The sequence below is a fragment of the Podarcis pityusensis genome, assembly GCF_964106645.2.
Source record: "Podarcis pityusensis genome assembly, chromosome: 8".
In the NCBI taxonomy this organism is placed as follows: domain Eukaryota; kingdom Metazoa; phylum Chordata; class Lepidosauria; order Squamata; family Lacertidae; genus Podarcis; species Podarcis pityusensis.
In genome coordinates this window covers 37,478,304-37,493,603 of record NC_138033.1, presented here as the reverse complement: position 1 = coordinate 37,493,603, position 15,300 = coordinate 37,478,304, and the positions used below count along the sequence as shown (strand labels likewise).

The 15,300-nt window shown below is 48.1% G+C and overlaps 1 protein-coding gene across 5 annotated transcripts in view; it reads right to left on the bottom strand.

Annotated features, from left to right (window-relative positions):
- Positions 1 to 940: 940 nt before the first annotated feature.
- The window catches only part of NDRG4 (NDRG family member 4), a 50,067-nt gene continuing 35,707 nt past the window's right edge, over positions 941 to 15,300 (bottom strand). For 3 of the 5 annotated variants that reach the window (XM_081016912.1, XM_081016910.1, XM_081016913.1), the window contains 10 exons: positions 13,558 to 13,614; positions 12,198 to 12,301; positions 11,524 to 11,580; positions 11,378 to 11,429; positions 10,180 to 10,227; positions 9,126 to 9,161; positions 8,546 to 8,597; positions 6,959 to 6,997; positions 3,235 to 4,964; positions 941 to 3,195 (listed from right to left, as the gene is read on the bottom strand). In XM_081016912.1, the coding sequence (XP_080873038.1) occupies positions 4,804 to 4,964; positions 6,959 to 6,997; positions 8,546 to 8,597; positions 9,126 to 9,161; positions 10,180 to 10,227; positions 11,378 to 11,429; positions 11,524 to 11,580; positions 12,198 to 12,301; positions 13,558 to 13,614 (606 nt within the window). In that variant the 3' untranslated portion in view covers positions 941 to 3,195; positions 3,235 to 4,803. The remainder of the gene's footprint in view (positions 3,196 to 3,234; positions 4,965 to 6,958; positions 6,998 to 8,545; positions 8,598 to 9,125; positions 9,162 to 10,179; positions 10,228 to 11,377; positions 11,430 to 11,523; positions 11,581 to 12,197; positions 12,302 to 13,557; positions 13,615 to 15,300) is intronic. The other 2 variants (XM_081016911.1, XM_081016914.1) reach the window with 1 other exon arrangement.

Genomic DNA, 15,300 nt, shown 5'->3' with positions numbered 1-15,300 from the left:
AGGCTGCATGAGGACATTATTGGCAGATGGTGGCATAAATCACATTGGAAAATATAATCGCTTATGGCAAATGTTTTCAAGCTTTATGGGTCCACGGCTCCCTTGACCAACTACATTCTTTCTGCGACACCCATATGGGGCTGAGGAGCCCAATTATTTCACCCCTTGCCTGCAGAGCTGGCAGCCCCTCACCCCTTTTTCAAACACCCTCCCTTGTGGAGTGTTCCCTCAGCCTCCTCTCTTCTCCCCTCTCCTTGGGAGTTCTCTGGGCAGCCACAGCTGCTGCTCCTGGTCTGAGCTGCTCCTCATCCCACCCCAAAAAGAGGTGCCTCCTCACACTGCCCCACAGGGGACTGGGGAGCACCCCCTGACCAGTCCCAGAGGCACCTTTCATTCACCTAGGGAGCATGTAGCCAGGACTGCTGCAACAGACAGCTGTGCAAGCCTTTGGGAGGCAAAGACACAAGAGAGCATCAGGGGTGGGAGGGAAGGAAAGAAAGAGGGACAGAGACGAGTGTTGCCTGTGGCACCCCAAACATCATTCAAGGCACTCCAGGGTGCCACGGAACACTGGCTGAAAACCACTGGCTTATGGACTGCATCAACGCAAAGGAGTTTTATCACATGGCATGTGTCAACACAACTTTTTTGGATGGGAGGTGCATGTAAAAAATATTCAGAATGCTCTGAATGGGATTTCTTCAGAAGCCCCATTCAAAGTGCTGTGGAAAATAGTCAGAAAAAGGTCACCTGATCTCATTATGACATCAGGTGATTGACAGGTAGGCAGCTCCACCCACCTACAAGTTGCCTCACGGGAGGTCACGATCTGGCCCCTGGGCTTGGAAGGTTCCCCAGCCCTGATATATTGGATTCTGCTAACAGTAAATAAATAAATGTGGCACTCATGAATAAGCTGCCGCTTTGACTGCAAAGTGAGTCTGCTTGATCTTAATATCTTTATTAGTTTTCAACACAATAATCCTCTCTACATCAATGGGTTTGTTTGTTTGCCTTGTTTTACATTTTGTAGATATTGTGGCATCAATGCAACCAGAGAGCATCAACAACCATCATGCACAAAAATATTACATTTCACCTCATACAGAAAAAAGAAATCCAATAAATTCCACCTTAATCAGGAAAATGTTTCTTTAAAAAAATCCAATTCCCCCCACCCCCACCCCACAGTAATAGCTAGATCACCTTCAAATGAAAAGCTGCACATTGGTTGCCAATTGCTACAAGTAAATGGCAGGGGTGGAATCCAAGATAAATATTATATATAGGAATTTATAGATCTATCTCATCTGAAAGAACACATCAAGAAAAAAGGCAACAATATCTACAGCAGCCTCCTCCAACCAGGTGCCCTCCAGCAGGTGTTCTCTCCTGCAACTTCCTTCAGCTCCAGCCAACTTGGCTGTGTGATGCTGAGGAGCTGATGGGAGCTGTAATCCAACAACCTCTGGAGGGTCCCAGGTTGGCAAAAGCTGATCTACAGTAAAAGAGGGTCCTAGTAGCCTTCAGTCATTCATATTTAAAGTTTAGAAGGAAGCACACAAAATAAAAGAGTCTGAGATTAGAGGATTACATCAAACAGAGAGTGTGTCTGGACTGGTTGTGGCAACATCAAACCATTTAAATGCAAAGATGCCTGGCTACGCACACATATATTACCCCTTGACGTGCGCACTGTCAGGAGCAAGAAAGTCAGGTGCAAAGCCTGCTGAGTAGCAGAGAGGCGAGACAGACTCCTCGCAAGCTGCTTGTTGCTCTTTGGGCCAAACCCCACTTCAAGCTCTTTGCTTGCGTGGAAACGCAGCGATGTGCAAGATTGGTGATGTGGGTGGGGTGTTTCATCAGAAAAAAGAACTGAGTGTCTGACATGAGATCAGGACGCGGTAAGGATGCATTTGGGATTCAGCAAGAACGATGGGCTGGGTGGTCCAGCAGCAGTTTGGGGAAAGGGGAAGGAGAAGGGTATATTGGCTCATTTGGAGCCCAGAGTGGCATGCACAAGAGCCTTTCTGGTTTCACGTCAATAGCAGGCTTACAGTAATGCAGAGCGAGTAGGGAGAATCGTCTCTTCAAAGGCATGAATGTGCGGAACTTGAGAAGAAATGCGAAGGCAAATTCTTCCTAACTGTTCCTCCTCAAAACTCAGAAAGGGGTTCCGAGATGAATTGAAATGGAAAGACCGCAATAAATTAACAGCTCCAGAGCCACGGGGTGGGGGGTGGGGCTGCCTGAGACCTATCCTAGGGGACACACACGTTTGCTTCCCTCTGGTTTTGTGGTGCTGCCAGTAAGCCAGAACGGAAATGAGGCACTGTCCCAGAGAGCGCTCAGGTGGTTGCGGGGGGATCCTTCAGAAAGTCAGGCAGGACAAAGCACAAGATGACAGGGTGGCATGCTAGTACGAAGCATAACCACATTGCGAGGGGACAAAGTGAAGGGGCTGGATGCTAGGCAAACAGGGCATCTTTAGAAGTGAGGATCCCGCAAGCCTCTTTACTGGAATTGGGGGAACGTATCCTGTAACGTTAATTAATGCATATAGAATTGCCCCCCTGAGAACCTCCATCTAATGAAAGGACCAACGGAACTTATGGGTGGCTTCTTGAATATAAGAGTAATTATCATTTAATGCTTATTAAAGAGTCTATTTTTTTCTAAGTGCCATACAGATATTAAAACACAAGAAGACCCCTGCTCACAGGCTCACAATCTACTCAACAGGAAAAGAGTGGGGAGGAAATTCAAATGAACCAATGTTTTTCTCCCCGCCTTAACTGTGATGACATTACAGTGAGTAAATAAATACTAGATGAAATATTTCATAAGGGAAACCACAGAGGCTGCTGTCGTGAGGGTGAGAGACTGGGTGCTCCTGCGGGTCAATTGGAACAATGGCCTCTATCCAATGCTAGTTCTACTCAGAGTAGAACTTAAGTGGATACAGCATCTAATGTGGACAGGCACAGTCTGGGGGCAGATATCCCAGCACCTTCACATGATCCATCACATCCCTGAGGTGCAGAGGGGGCCACAGACAAAACTTCGGGTTCAGGGCCTTCCATGAGGCTACCTGTTTTTTCATACAGGCGGTACCATGGAGGAGATGTGACCAGCCCCCTATGGGGCTGTTTTTGGGGAGGAATCTCTTTATCCCCATCAACACAAGCCTTTCACCTCAAAACAGGCAAATGCAATGAGGAGCTGATCCTGCACAGTAGGGGCTGGAGTATGACACCCCAAGGGTGCCTGCCTAGTTGGGAATATTTTTTATGTTTTTATTTTCTGTGTTGTGTTTTAAAATAGTTCATGTACCCTGCTCTGGGACTGTTGATCAAGAACAGGAAACAAATATTTTAAATAATTAAATAAATGCCCTCATGTTCCTGGGCCCCATTTTCCATCCCTTGGGGCTGGATAAGCTTCTGCTATTTATTCCTGCTGAGCCTAAAAGCATATGCACAACCGAGCACTGCTTTCTAGGGGGGTTTCCTTCAAGGGAAGGATCCTGGGAACAGTTATTGTGCAAGAGTATCAAGAATCTACTATTCCTGAGGGGAAAGCCACAAGGGTTAGCATGCTCTAAACATGCGTAAATGTGCCCTTGTGTTTTTGATTCCTGCCACTGATTGTCCTTTTAAAAAAATTAATAAGCGATGGTAGTGGGGGCAGCTTATATTGCAACAAGTTTTACCCAATGGCCATTTATAGCACTGGTTAAAAGGCTTGAGGAAACCCCAAACAAATCCTAAAACCAACTATGACCTTTCCCTACCCCTTATGCTTGGAAAGTCTTGCTGCTCATTCCTAGTATTGCGGGGGGGGGGCGCATAACTTCCCACTTTCTGCTTTTGACTGAATTTACATGTAGGGGAAGGAAATGATGTAATAGGACCCCATGGATGGTTTTCTACAGCAGTTGGAGAAACGGCTCGACTCTATGTGCATGTTCCTACCCATTTAAGCTCCAATTTCCATTGTCTTTCCAACAAAACCTGCCGGCACAGAGTCAGCCACCAAAAAGGCTTTCCCAAGCTGTGGAACTAAAAAGCTTGTGCTCCAAAGCCAAAGAGAAGGGTAGAAACTAAGAGGCATTTGCCTTCAAGGTTGCAATTTCCCTCCTTCCTGAACCAGTGCTGTAAAGTGGTTGGAGTGTCAGACGAGGACCTTGGGCCAGTCACTGCCTCTTTCAACTAGCCTACTACACAGGGTTTTTGTGGGGATTAAATGAGGACGGGGTGAACCATGTATGCCACCTTGAGCTCCTTGGAGGAAAAGGAGGGATATAAGTGTCTGAAGATAAATAAAGTAAGTAAACCACTGCACGGGTACACTGTGGATTAATTGTTAGGCATCTAAGCTGAAGGGCCCACGGGAACACTCTCCCCCTTCTGACTCACTGGGTGAGTGGCTTTTCTGAAGGAGAGGCACCCTGGCTAGGCAAGTGTAAAACATCCCTCCTGCTCGCCTTGCCTCAAGCTGTGCAGAGGGTCATGCCTGCCGCTTCCAAGCCAGCTAGAAACCAACCCAATCCCTGGTTCAAAATGGCACCTGGGCCTATGGGTGGAGGTGGCCGTTGACATCAAGCTGCTGCTGCTGCTTCCCACTCTCCCTATCCCCCCTCCCAACTTTGTATTCCATAATGTGAAAGGAAAAGAAAGACGGCAAAAGAAATTAAAGCCACAGGAAGCCGCAGGGGATGGAGCCAGCTGGAGAGTGACTGGATGAGTGGGCCCTCGAGGCCACCCGTGAAGAAGAGGGCGAGGAGGAGTAAGGTGGAGGCCCTCAGCAGGATACCTCCATGGTGTGGTTGATCTGCCCCATGGCCTCGCTGCTCTCCGAGTGGGTGCAGGCTCTTGGGCGGTTGCCCCCGCCCTCCACAGAGCTGGCGCTGGTGAGGGAAGCCGTGCGGGAGCGGGCCAGGCGCGTCATACTGGCAGAGGGCACTATGGGGAAAGAAAGAGAGAGAGAGCATCAAAAAGCGGACCAGGGAGGGTTCAGGCGGAGCGAGCGCCACAAAGACGAGCAAAGCTGCCACAGGAGAGGGAAGAAGCAACATCAAGCCCCTGGCCTCAGAGGGCGCCTAAAGCCCAGCAGCCTTCAGCCACTCAAGCCCTAGCCATGCACCAACTCTTGAGGCGGAAGAACACAAGGGCACAAAAAAAGCTTGTTGGATCATGTCAATGGCCCATCTAGTCCAGCATTCTGTTCTCATATCATAGATGCCTGTGGGAAACTGGAAACTGAATACCAGAACACTCTCCCCTCCTGTGATTTCCAGCAACTGGTATTCCAGCATTACTGCTTCCGACTGTGGAAGCAGAGCAGAGCCACCATGGCTAGTAGCCATTGATCACCCTCTCCTCCATAAATTCATAGTCCAAAACATCTGGAAGGCACCAGGTTGTGGAAGGCAGACAAACCAGCCCAGCAATCACACCCCAAAGACATGACCAAGCTGACTGCGTGGGAGACAGTGGGTGGCTTGTGTGAAGAATTTCAGAATGATGTGCTCTAAGTACAGGAGCCCGCCATCTGCCTTCTCAGTCAACCTGGCCAAAGGCTAGGGATGATGGAGGTCAGGGTCCAGCAACAGCTGGAGGGCTGCAGGGGAAGCCAACCCTGGCCTAAGCAAACAGCCACAACAAGCAGAATGTGACCCAGTTGCTCCCAGTTGCAGAGTGCCAAAACACACATGGGGCATGTCAAGCTGCAAAATAAATTCTTCTACCACTGTTCTGAGGCTCCATCATCCCCCCCTTTTTTTTGCTCCCATCACCGCTGCAAGAGGCACAGGTGACCAGCAAAACGAGGTAGCAGGTAGGGCTGTGGTAGGACAGGGTGGGAAGCAAAGTGACTCTCTGCACTCTCTGCTCTGCCACTGACACACAATCCCCAACATCTGAGCAGCCAAGCAGATGCTTGCAGGAAACCAGCAAGCGGGACCCAAGCACAACAGCACTCTCTCCTCCTCTGGCTTTCACCAACAGGTATTCAGAAGTATTGCTACCTCTGGTTGTGGAGGCAGAACAGCCCATCGTGGCTGGTAGTTAATGATAGCCCTCTCTCTTAAATCCCATGCTGGTCAAGAGCCATGCTGACTCCGCTCTTGTGCATCTGCCCATGAACAAGGCCCCCAACTCTAAAGTTCAGCTGAGCACAATTCCCTTTCTGTGCCAAGATGCACAAAATCCAAGAAGTCATGGGTGCACTTGTAATTGCAAGACATGTGAAAATGCCACAGCTGGTCATTAACCTTCTTTTTTAAAAAAAATCTTCCAAGAGGGACACCCTAGGATTTGTAAGTGCACATGCATGGCTGTTGAGGAGAAATTGCAAACCCCCAGGAACAGTGTGTTTTGGGATTCAGCCAGGTGTGACGCTGCTGCCAAACAACCTGGCTGCTGCATCTCTCTGTGGGAAGATGTGACTATCAGCAGGAAGGTATCACACCAACAACACACTCAGGATGCTTTTGGCCAGCCTCTTGCAAGCTGGTATCTCCCAGATGTTTCAGACTACAGCTCCCATTAGCCTCAGTCAGTGTGGCCATAGGAGACTGGGATTGATGGAAGTTGCAGTCTGAAACACCTGCAGAGCACCAGAATGAGGAAGGCTGCCTTGGAAAGCACAGCGGCAAATCTTTTTTTGGGAAAACTCATCTGTTTCAACAAACGCCATTGGAATGACATAGCTGTGCGCTTCCCATAGTGTGTGAGTCATGCTACAGATGCAGCAGGGGGAGGGCAGATGCTTCTTTTTCTGTCAGCCTCAGTCACCTGTTTACTTGCCTGTCTCTTTACTGCAGGACCAACTATGGAAGCTGCAGCAGAAAAGCACACTCTGTTACAGCAGCAATGCACAATAAGGAGAGGACGGGGGCAAGGGGTACATGCAGCATGTGGATGTGACAGTGAGCAGACATTGGGGGAGGGGATACCTGATCCTCCACTCAGCCTTCGGTCCTTCAGGTACGCAACTAAGAGAGATATGGAGGGGAGGTTGAGTAGGAGGTGGAAGCAAAGAGCGTCTGGTTGAGGGTTGGGAGGGCAAGAGAGGCTTTTATTTTGGAACATCACACATTCAAGGCTTGTCTGATCAACAGCAGAAAAACAAGACAAGAACATCACAACTGATAACCAGAGAGAGAAAGAGAAAAAGAGAAAGAGAAAGAGACAGAGAAGGCAGGAAGAATTTCACACATACAAATTATTCCTGCATTGGAGAGATTGAACTAGATGGCCCTTTGGGACCCTTCCAACTCCATGCTTCTATGATTTTTGTTTATCATTTATTTCTGAGATACCTAATGTCGCTAGGCCAAGCTCTCTCTGACCAGGGTGATTAGGACTGGGAGAAGAGAAGAACAGATCTGAAATGTTTGGCAGATAACGGGTCTTTAAATCCACACTGAAAGAAGTGCAAAATGCCCTTTGGGTTCTGACATCTCTCTGATGCAAAGCCCTGGCCACGCTCCATGTGCTAATTCCCAAAACCATTTATCCTGGAGCTGACCGTGAGTTGTTCTCATGGTGTCACAGACATGCACAGAACTGGGAAGTATCAGACAAAGAACACCCAAACACACTCATTTCCTTGATCATAAACACACTAACGGCTCACTGCCTCTGTATGGCACATCCAGCAGGCCACGGCCCTTGATGGAGGAACCTTGTCCAGGAGCAGGCTCTCAACAACAGGGCTAGTAATCTGTTTGGAGCTGAAGTGGGGACACATGGGAGCACATTAAATGTGTAGAGACCACACCTACACTATTTAAAGCAGTAGCATTCCAACTGAACAGTCATGGCTTCCCCCAAAGAATTCTGGGAGCTGTATTTTGTTAAGGGTGCTGCTGAGAGTTATTAGGAAACCTATATTCCCCTCACAGAGCTGCAATTCCCGGAGTTCCCAAGGAAGAAAGAATGATTGTTAAACTACTCTGGAAATTATAGCTTGGAGGGGGGTGGGAGGATAGGAGTCTTCTAATAACTCTCACCATCTTAAGAGCCTATGACTGTTTATAATGGAACAATACAGCTTTAAATGTGGTCACAGTCTGAGCTGAGAAGGGCTGGGTGGATCATATCTAGTATGTGCCAGTTTTGCCAATGTTTGCTCATGTCCATTCTGTCCATACAAAAACCCATATTTAAATACATATTTGACTCTGAATTTATCACAAAATAAAAATTTAAACCCATATGAGTCTTATGTATGCATTTTAAAACATGCTTTATCCTAAAATACATGTTTTGGTACACTCTTTGAGCTGACAACTGCATCATAAAATTCAGATACTGACCAAGTGTGAAATCCAAAGAATTATACTCTCATCCAAATATTATTCTGGGAGGTACAAATTAGACCAGTTCATTACAAATGTAGACCAAAGGAAATTATCCTCTGCTGAGTCACCTGCTTCTACACTCTCCAATGACAAACACATGAACATCTCTTACAATCCCTCAGTTACACAAACACAGTTTTTGAGCACACTGATCCCTCAAACTAGACAAATACTTACTATAGCCCATCCCTTGAAGGAAGTACTTGAATGCTTCCGTCAGTTTTCCAGGCTGTTCAAGAAATCAGAGGGATGCAGATGAAAAACAGAAAGAAAAGCACCTACAACCAGACATTGCAAAAATAGCGGGTGTGGGTGTGTGCATCAAGCTCAGGACATGGATATTAGACACATGTGGATGAGCCCAGTATCTTCTGAATCTGAGCTTTTAAAATTCAGATTCGGTATTTTAAATCCAGTTTGTGAATCTAAATTCTGATCTTATTTTTATTTCTCCTCCTCCTCCCCCTGCCCTGCCCAGTTGCACAAACTCCCTATCACCAAGCAAAAGCGGGGAAAGATATTTGGGTTTTGCTTTGCTTTAAACTGCTTGGAACCAAAATGTGGATTTTCTTCAAAACAACATCCCTGCAACAACTAATCCTAGAGCAGGACGCAACTCAGAGAGTTTTGGGTGAAATGAAGAGAGGTGGGAGAATCCCACCCAGCCTAAGTGCCCAGGCACACCCAGGCAGAGGTTTCTGAGCTCCACAGAAGGTCTTCTAATAACCAAGAGCAGGGAGGAAAAGGAAGAACTCACCTGTGTGACTTGAGGGAGCCCACCAGAATCAGCCATCTGGGTGGAAAACAAGAGTTTTGAGTCAGACAAGCTTCACCTTCCTTTCCAGGTGACCAGCCCCCTCCCCTCAATTGCATCCATCACCCAGTCATTAGATGGGGCTGATGGGAGTTGCAGTCCAAAACATCAGCAAGGCAGCAGGTTGGGTTAGGCTTTGAGTACAGTCTTAAGGAGCCCCTGAATCACTGCTGGGCCTGGCAAATCCCAGCTTCCATTGGCTTCAGTCAATGCCACTCTGTACCAATCAACCAACCAGAGATGCCCACCATCTTTTCAAGATGGCCGACATCCTCAACTAGTGAAGGGAAAGGTAGACATTAGGAGGCTCAGGTGCCAAATCCCTATCTGTTGGGGGGTGGGGAGGCAAGCAAAAGGGCTGTCTCCCCCAGACTCAGAACCCCATTTGGAGAAAGAGAGCTGGAAGCAGCAGCAGCTTTTGCAAGCACAAAGATTAAGGGAAGGGCTGACACGCTGTGCTTCAAGTCCTGTCCCTTTTTAGAAAGGCTAGGCTGCCATGATGTCTAATGAAGGGCTGTGGCTTCTGAAACAGCCTCCTCGCTGCCCTTCCCAAAGGGCAGGAAGGGCCCAGCCCAAGTTGCACCAAACACAAAGTCAGTATGGGTCTTGTGGGCCAACCTCCCCATTCGCCTTAAATACAAAATATCCAGAACTAGAGTGCCCCCTGCTGGTGGCCTTCCACCCTGTGCTATAAGACCTCTGTGCAATGCCTGTAACTCCTATTATACATCATCTCCAGAACTGTGGCTTAAAAGTAAATGGGGGTAAGCACCACCATCCCCACTGGGTGTCTCAATGGCTCCTATTTTCAATTGGGTTTGGGGGTATAGATACATAAGACATTGCACCCTTGTCCTTAGCCCTCCAGTGGGAGGAAGAAGGGGAGAGCAAATTTTGATGGAATCAAAATCACTTACACAGAATGAGATCTAGGGGTGGGGGAGAATGGACTAGGGATTAGGGCTTGTCCTGAAGACTTGCCCTTCCTCTATCTCACCTTCAGGAAAGTGGTGGTGGTTGGATCCAGTTTGGAGTTGCATTCAACCTAACAAACAGCAAAGTCAGAGTTTCAAAATAGCATCAAGTCCAGAAGCACAAGCATCACCTGCCCTGCACGTGGTGTGACCCAGCAGCCAACACAAGCAGCCTCCGAGGTTCAGTACACCATGGACGAAACTAGGCTTTATTTTACCTAGGTCAAAGACCCAGTTTGGAACCCCTTCACACCTTTGTGCACGCATACACACAGGCTGGGAGCCTCAATGGCACCCCTCTGGAAGCTTCACCTGGGGCAAAAAACCTGGCTAGCCTCCCCGTAGCTTCGGCGCTGCAGTAAACCCCCAAAAACAGGGAAACAGAAGAAAAATGGGAGTGGTGTACAGCTTTGGCAACAACAATTAAAATAAATAAAAGGAATGTGACAGTCCAGTTTTTAACGATGACTCAAACAATAAAGATAGGGGGTGTGGTATAGGGGTTACAGTGCTGGACTACGACCTGAGAGACCAGGGATTCAAATCCCCATTTGGCCATGAAGCTCACAGGGTGACCTTGAGCCAATCACTGCATCTCTCAGTCTAACCTACCTCACAGGGTTGTTGTGAGGATTAGATCAGGAGCAGGTAGAACCATATATGCCACCTTGAGCTCCTTGGAGACAAAGGTAGGATATAAATGCAATGAAATAAAAATAATTTTTAAAAAGTGGGAAGTAAATGCAATAAATAATAAATAAATAAATTTCCTTAGGACCCAGGGGGGTTGCAGCTCTCTCTCTCTCTCTCTCTCTCTCTCTCTCTCTCTCTCTCTCTCCCCCCCCCAAAGCTTCGGGGGGGGGGGGAGAGCAGGCAATGGGGTAACAGGAAGTGCTTCATGCTGATGGCTCTTTTTGGGGTGCTTATCCACCACTGCATTTCACAAACCAATTTGAACAAAGTGGCCAAATCAGTCACAGCAAACAAAGCAGAATGCCAGGCTCAGCGGGGTGGGAAAGGCTAGTCTGAAGTCTGCAAAGGCATCCTCAGGAGGCCTCTAGTTGTTCTTAAATACAGTACCTGCCACCCGCCTCCCCCCAGCCTTCAGACAAAAGACGAGCTTGCAGACTAGGGGAAGGACAAACCCATGCTATGAGCTTGGTCCCCAGACAACATTCATGCAGGGTAGATTAACTCTTCGGGGATTAGCTCCTTACTCACCACGCCATCTTCGGCCGGTGCGTTATCGCCCACCACCAGCATCACTGGGCAGCTGCAAACCCGAAGGGGAGAAACATGATTAGCAGGAGAGACCTGCTCTGCTCGGGGCCCCTCCTCATCCTCCCTGGAGCAAATCAGTGGCTTACCGGAGTGTCTTGGCGTTCGGGATGCTCCCAGGTCGGTTAATGTCCAGGTCCCTGCGACTGAGAAAAAAAATGAGGAATTTTAATTGAAGCAGACAAACATGCAGGGGCTCTGCCACTGTGCTATGTCTGAGTTCAGCAGGACTACAATATTTGCATCATACCCAGAGGTGGAGCAAGGTGGGTGTGGTCTGCCCCAGGTGTCATCCCTGAGGGGGGGTGACATCGCCCCCCCGGGATGTTCACTGTAGGTGGTGCACCCACAGGGTGGGGCGCTTGCCCTGCCCCCTGGGTAGCTAGCCCCACCCCTGGGCGCATGCCACTCCGGGTGCCAGAGGAGCTAGCTCCGCCTCTGATCACACTGTGGCGTTTCCCCTTTTATTTACAACGTATTTGTAAAATTGTGCAAGAAACTCTCAATCAAGCACAGGAAATTTGCTTGGTTTTAGGGGATGTTTTTACAATCAAGTAGTATATACATTTTAAGAAATAAAAACAATAATAAATAGTTTTTTGAAGGTATTATTAAAAACAAGTTTCATCATAACTGGATGTGAGCTATAGTGCTTGCAAGCAAATTTTTAAAGGGGGGAATTGGGGAGAGTATGGTGGTAGCTGTCTGTTGGGAGGAAAGCATGGTCCAAGATGCATGCAGTTCCTTCAGCCCCTGCCCCTACCTGTTGTACATGTTCCAGAAGAGCTGGAGGTTGTACTGGTTCACCATGCTGCTGATCTGCTGTCGATAGCTTTGCACCAGCTCTGTGTTCCCCACCAGCTCTTCCTGCGGGTGTGGAAAAAGGGCAGACAGAAAGGAGGCCAAGTCAGAGCACCATTGAGGACCAGAGCAACCATTCTGGGCTGGAGGAGGCATCAACTGGAAAAGCACCTCTGTGAGCCCAAGGACTCTGCTGGATCCAGCTGTTTGCAGGGCACAGCTCACCGCTTATGAGCCAGGCTAAAATTGCAGACTCAGCCGTACTTAACTTTTGCCCCACATTTTCCAGAGACAGTTCTGCACTTTAAAGCACCTTGTCTGAGCACTTTTCTTTGCCCCTGACACTTTCCCTGCAGAAACCCACCCTTTGATGCTGAATCAGAACAAACAGCAGTTCAGGTTTTCCACAGATTGCTATTTGCTTGGATTCAGCAGTAAAGAGCAGGTTTTTGCAGGGAAAGTGTGTGGGGGGGAACAAAGCACTAGGATACGGTGCTTTAAAGAGCAGACCTGTGCCTAGAAACACAGCACAAATAAGTCCAGTCACCCCGCAATTTTGAGTTTGCAGAGCAGGCTGGCTGGCTGCCAACCCTGATCCTGGGTAAGGAAAGGTATTTGATACCCTGCCAGACGGAGTGTGTGTGCTGCAGACAGGTGGCTTTTCACTTGGTTTCATATTCTCTCTCACACACACCTCCCAGCATGGTCTCTTTGGAGTCATCCTTGGGAAGAGAACTGCGTGAAGTTTTAAAGGAGCCCTGCTCCGGTTAAGGCCTGGCTCAGGGCTTTTGTCCCAGCCCTGAAAACATGTTGTTTTTGTGGGGCAGAACTCTGGCTCTCTTTTACAGAGTCTCTGGCATTCTCTTGCTATTGACTGCTGAAACTAAACAGGGACTTCCTCTCTGCCCCAGGCCCTCCACACCTGTAAGTGTCTGCTTAAAATGCAGCCACCTGGAGATCTCTGTGCATCACAGGGTCACATTTGAGATTTTTTACTGTGAGAAAGCCAAGCCCTCTTTTGGTGGCTTGCACTAAAATATTGCCAGAACTAGGTGGGAAGCTGCATCACAAGAACCAACACCTTGTCAGAATGTGACAACCTCCACCTGGCTGCCTCTCAAGCTCCTTGCATGGGAGACTCAGGCTGCAATGTCCTTTTAAAGAGGTTCCCCCAGTCATTCTTGGACAGGGCCAGCTGGAGGCTTTCAAGAAGTGTCTCAGTCTTGCCCTTTGACAGCCCCAAAAGCAGAAAGGGGGGAGATTAACAGAAAAGCACCCCCCACCGCTCCCAGCTCCTTCCATAGCTGTTGCATGCTTCTTACCTGGCTGAACAGGTGAGTCAGAACTGTGTCAGGCAATGTGCTGGTCAGGCCAGAGAGCTGAAAGTTGAAAGCAGAGCATAAGAGTAAAGAATTAATTGCCTTGCAATATCAGACTAACAGTCCACTCCGATGCCCTCTGACCCTGAAGTAAGTGTGACTTTCTTCTAAGGCCAATTGACGTTCCACACCTAATAGCTGTTGACAATCCTCTCCTGTTCCAGGAATTTGTCTAATTCAGCCTTCCTCAATCAGACTACAACTCCCATCAGCCCCAGCCAGCACAGCACAGCTGTCTGGTGCAGGGGATGATGCACATAGTCCAAAACATTTGGAAGACCATTGATTGGGGAAGGCCGGTCTAATTCACTTTTAAGTCATCTGAGCTTTTGAGCCCATCAATGTTATTTTGTGGTCACTATGAAGCCCCAAATTAGATGTGAACTCAGGGGGGCAGGGAACAAACTGAAGGCAGGCCTCTCCCTCTGCAGTTCAGGGATATTAAGATAGGGCAGTCCACCGTGATGGGCTAAGGATGACTGAGACTTTATGTGCTTGAACTATCCTACAGGTGAATCAAAAATTTCAGTTAGCACATTCCAGGCAATGGGCTGTCAGGAGTGGACATAGAACCCAGTCACTTAGACCCAAGCCAGTGGGGAGCAGAACTCTTGGGAGGAGCTGTCTTGTCAGATGGGATGGCCCACTGTTGCCCACCTGCCCTCTGTCTCCTGAGATAACCCATCATCACACACCCAACCAAGTATGTGCCAAGCTGTGACACCCACAGAAAGGAATGGCGGTGTGCTCTGGTGCAGGGCTCCAGGTTGGAGAAGCCTCCATCACAAGACTGGAAAATAGGAGCAAAGGACTATGGTAACTACTATACAGATCCAGCACTGCAATGAGCCACAGGCAGCTTTATTTTGGGAGGTGTGGGGGTTTTAATTGCCCCAAGAATGGTTGCATGTGAACACGCTGCATACCCCAGTAGCCCACTGAAAAAGATCTAGCTTGTCACATTAAATGTGTGAGCAGCTTCCAGGTCTGGCCCTCTAATTAGGCAGAGTGAGGCAGCTACCTCAGGTGGCAGACGCTGAAGAGTGGCAGCAGCAAGCTTTTGGGGGGCTAGGCTGTGTGTATCATTTGCACACTCTACACATCCCACTCTCAACCCTTCTGTGCTAAGTCACTCATTGCCTTCATTGCTGAAGGTTGAACTGCTTTTCTTCTCAAGTTGTGCAAACGGTGAGGGGTGGGGGGAGGTCACAGGGTTTCAGCAAACAGATGCAAAATTGATTTTTTTTGCACAGGTTATTGCAGTCTGGGATATTTTGAGCAAGAATTCAAGGCCCTAGATGGAGATTAGTAAACAGCTGCTCAATTTGTGATAGCACAAAAATGAAAACCCCTACATGCCTGGGTTGGGTTAAGAAAACCCTGGGATTTCTTAATTATGGATCAATTAGCACAGCAATTTAGAAGCCAAGAAAGGAGACAGAAACCATTTTATGAAAGACTGGCAGGCAGTAATAACATACCTGGAAACAGAACCAGTGAATTAGGACAAGCCACATGAGGGCAAATGTACTCATCGTTTGTACTAATTACCTCAGAATATATTGCTTTCTGTTTGTTTGTTTGTTTGTTTGTTTGTTTGTTTGTTTGTTTGCTAAGCAAACCAAACTAAAAGTGAGCAATCAGGGAGGCCATTGTAATTAGTTTTTTTTATTGATAGGAAAGGAG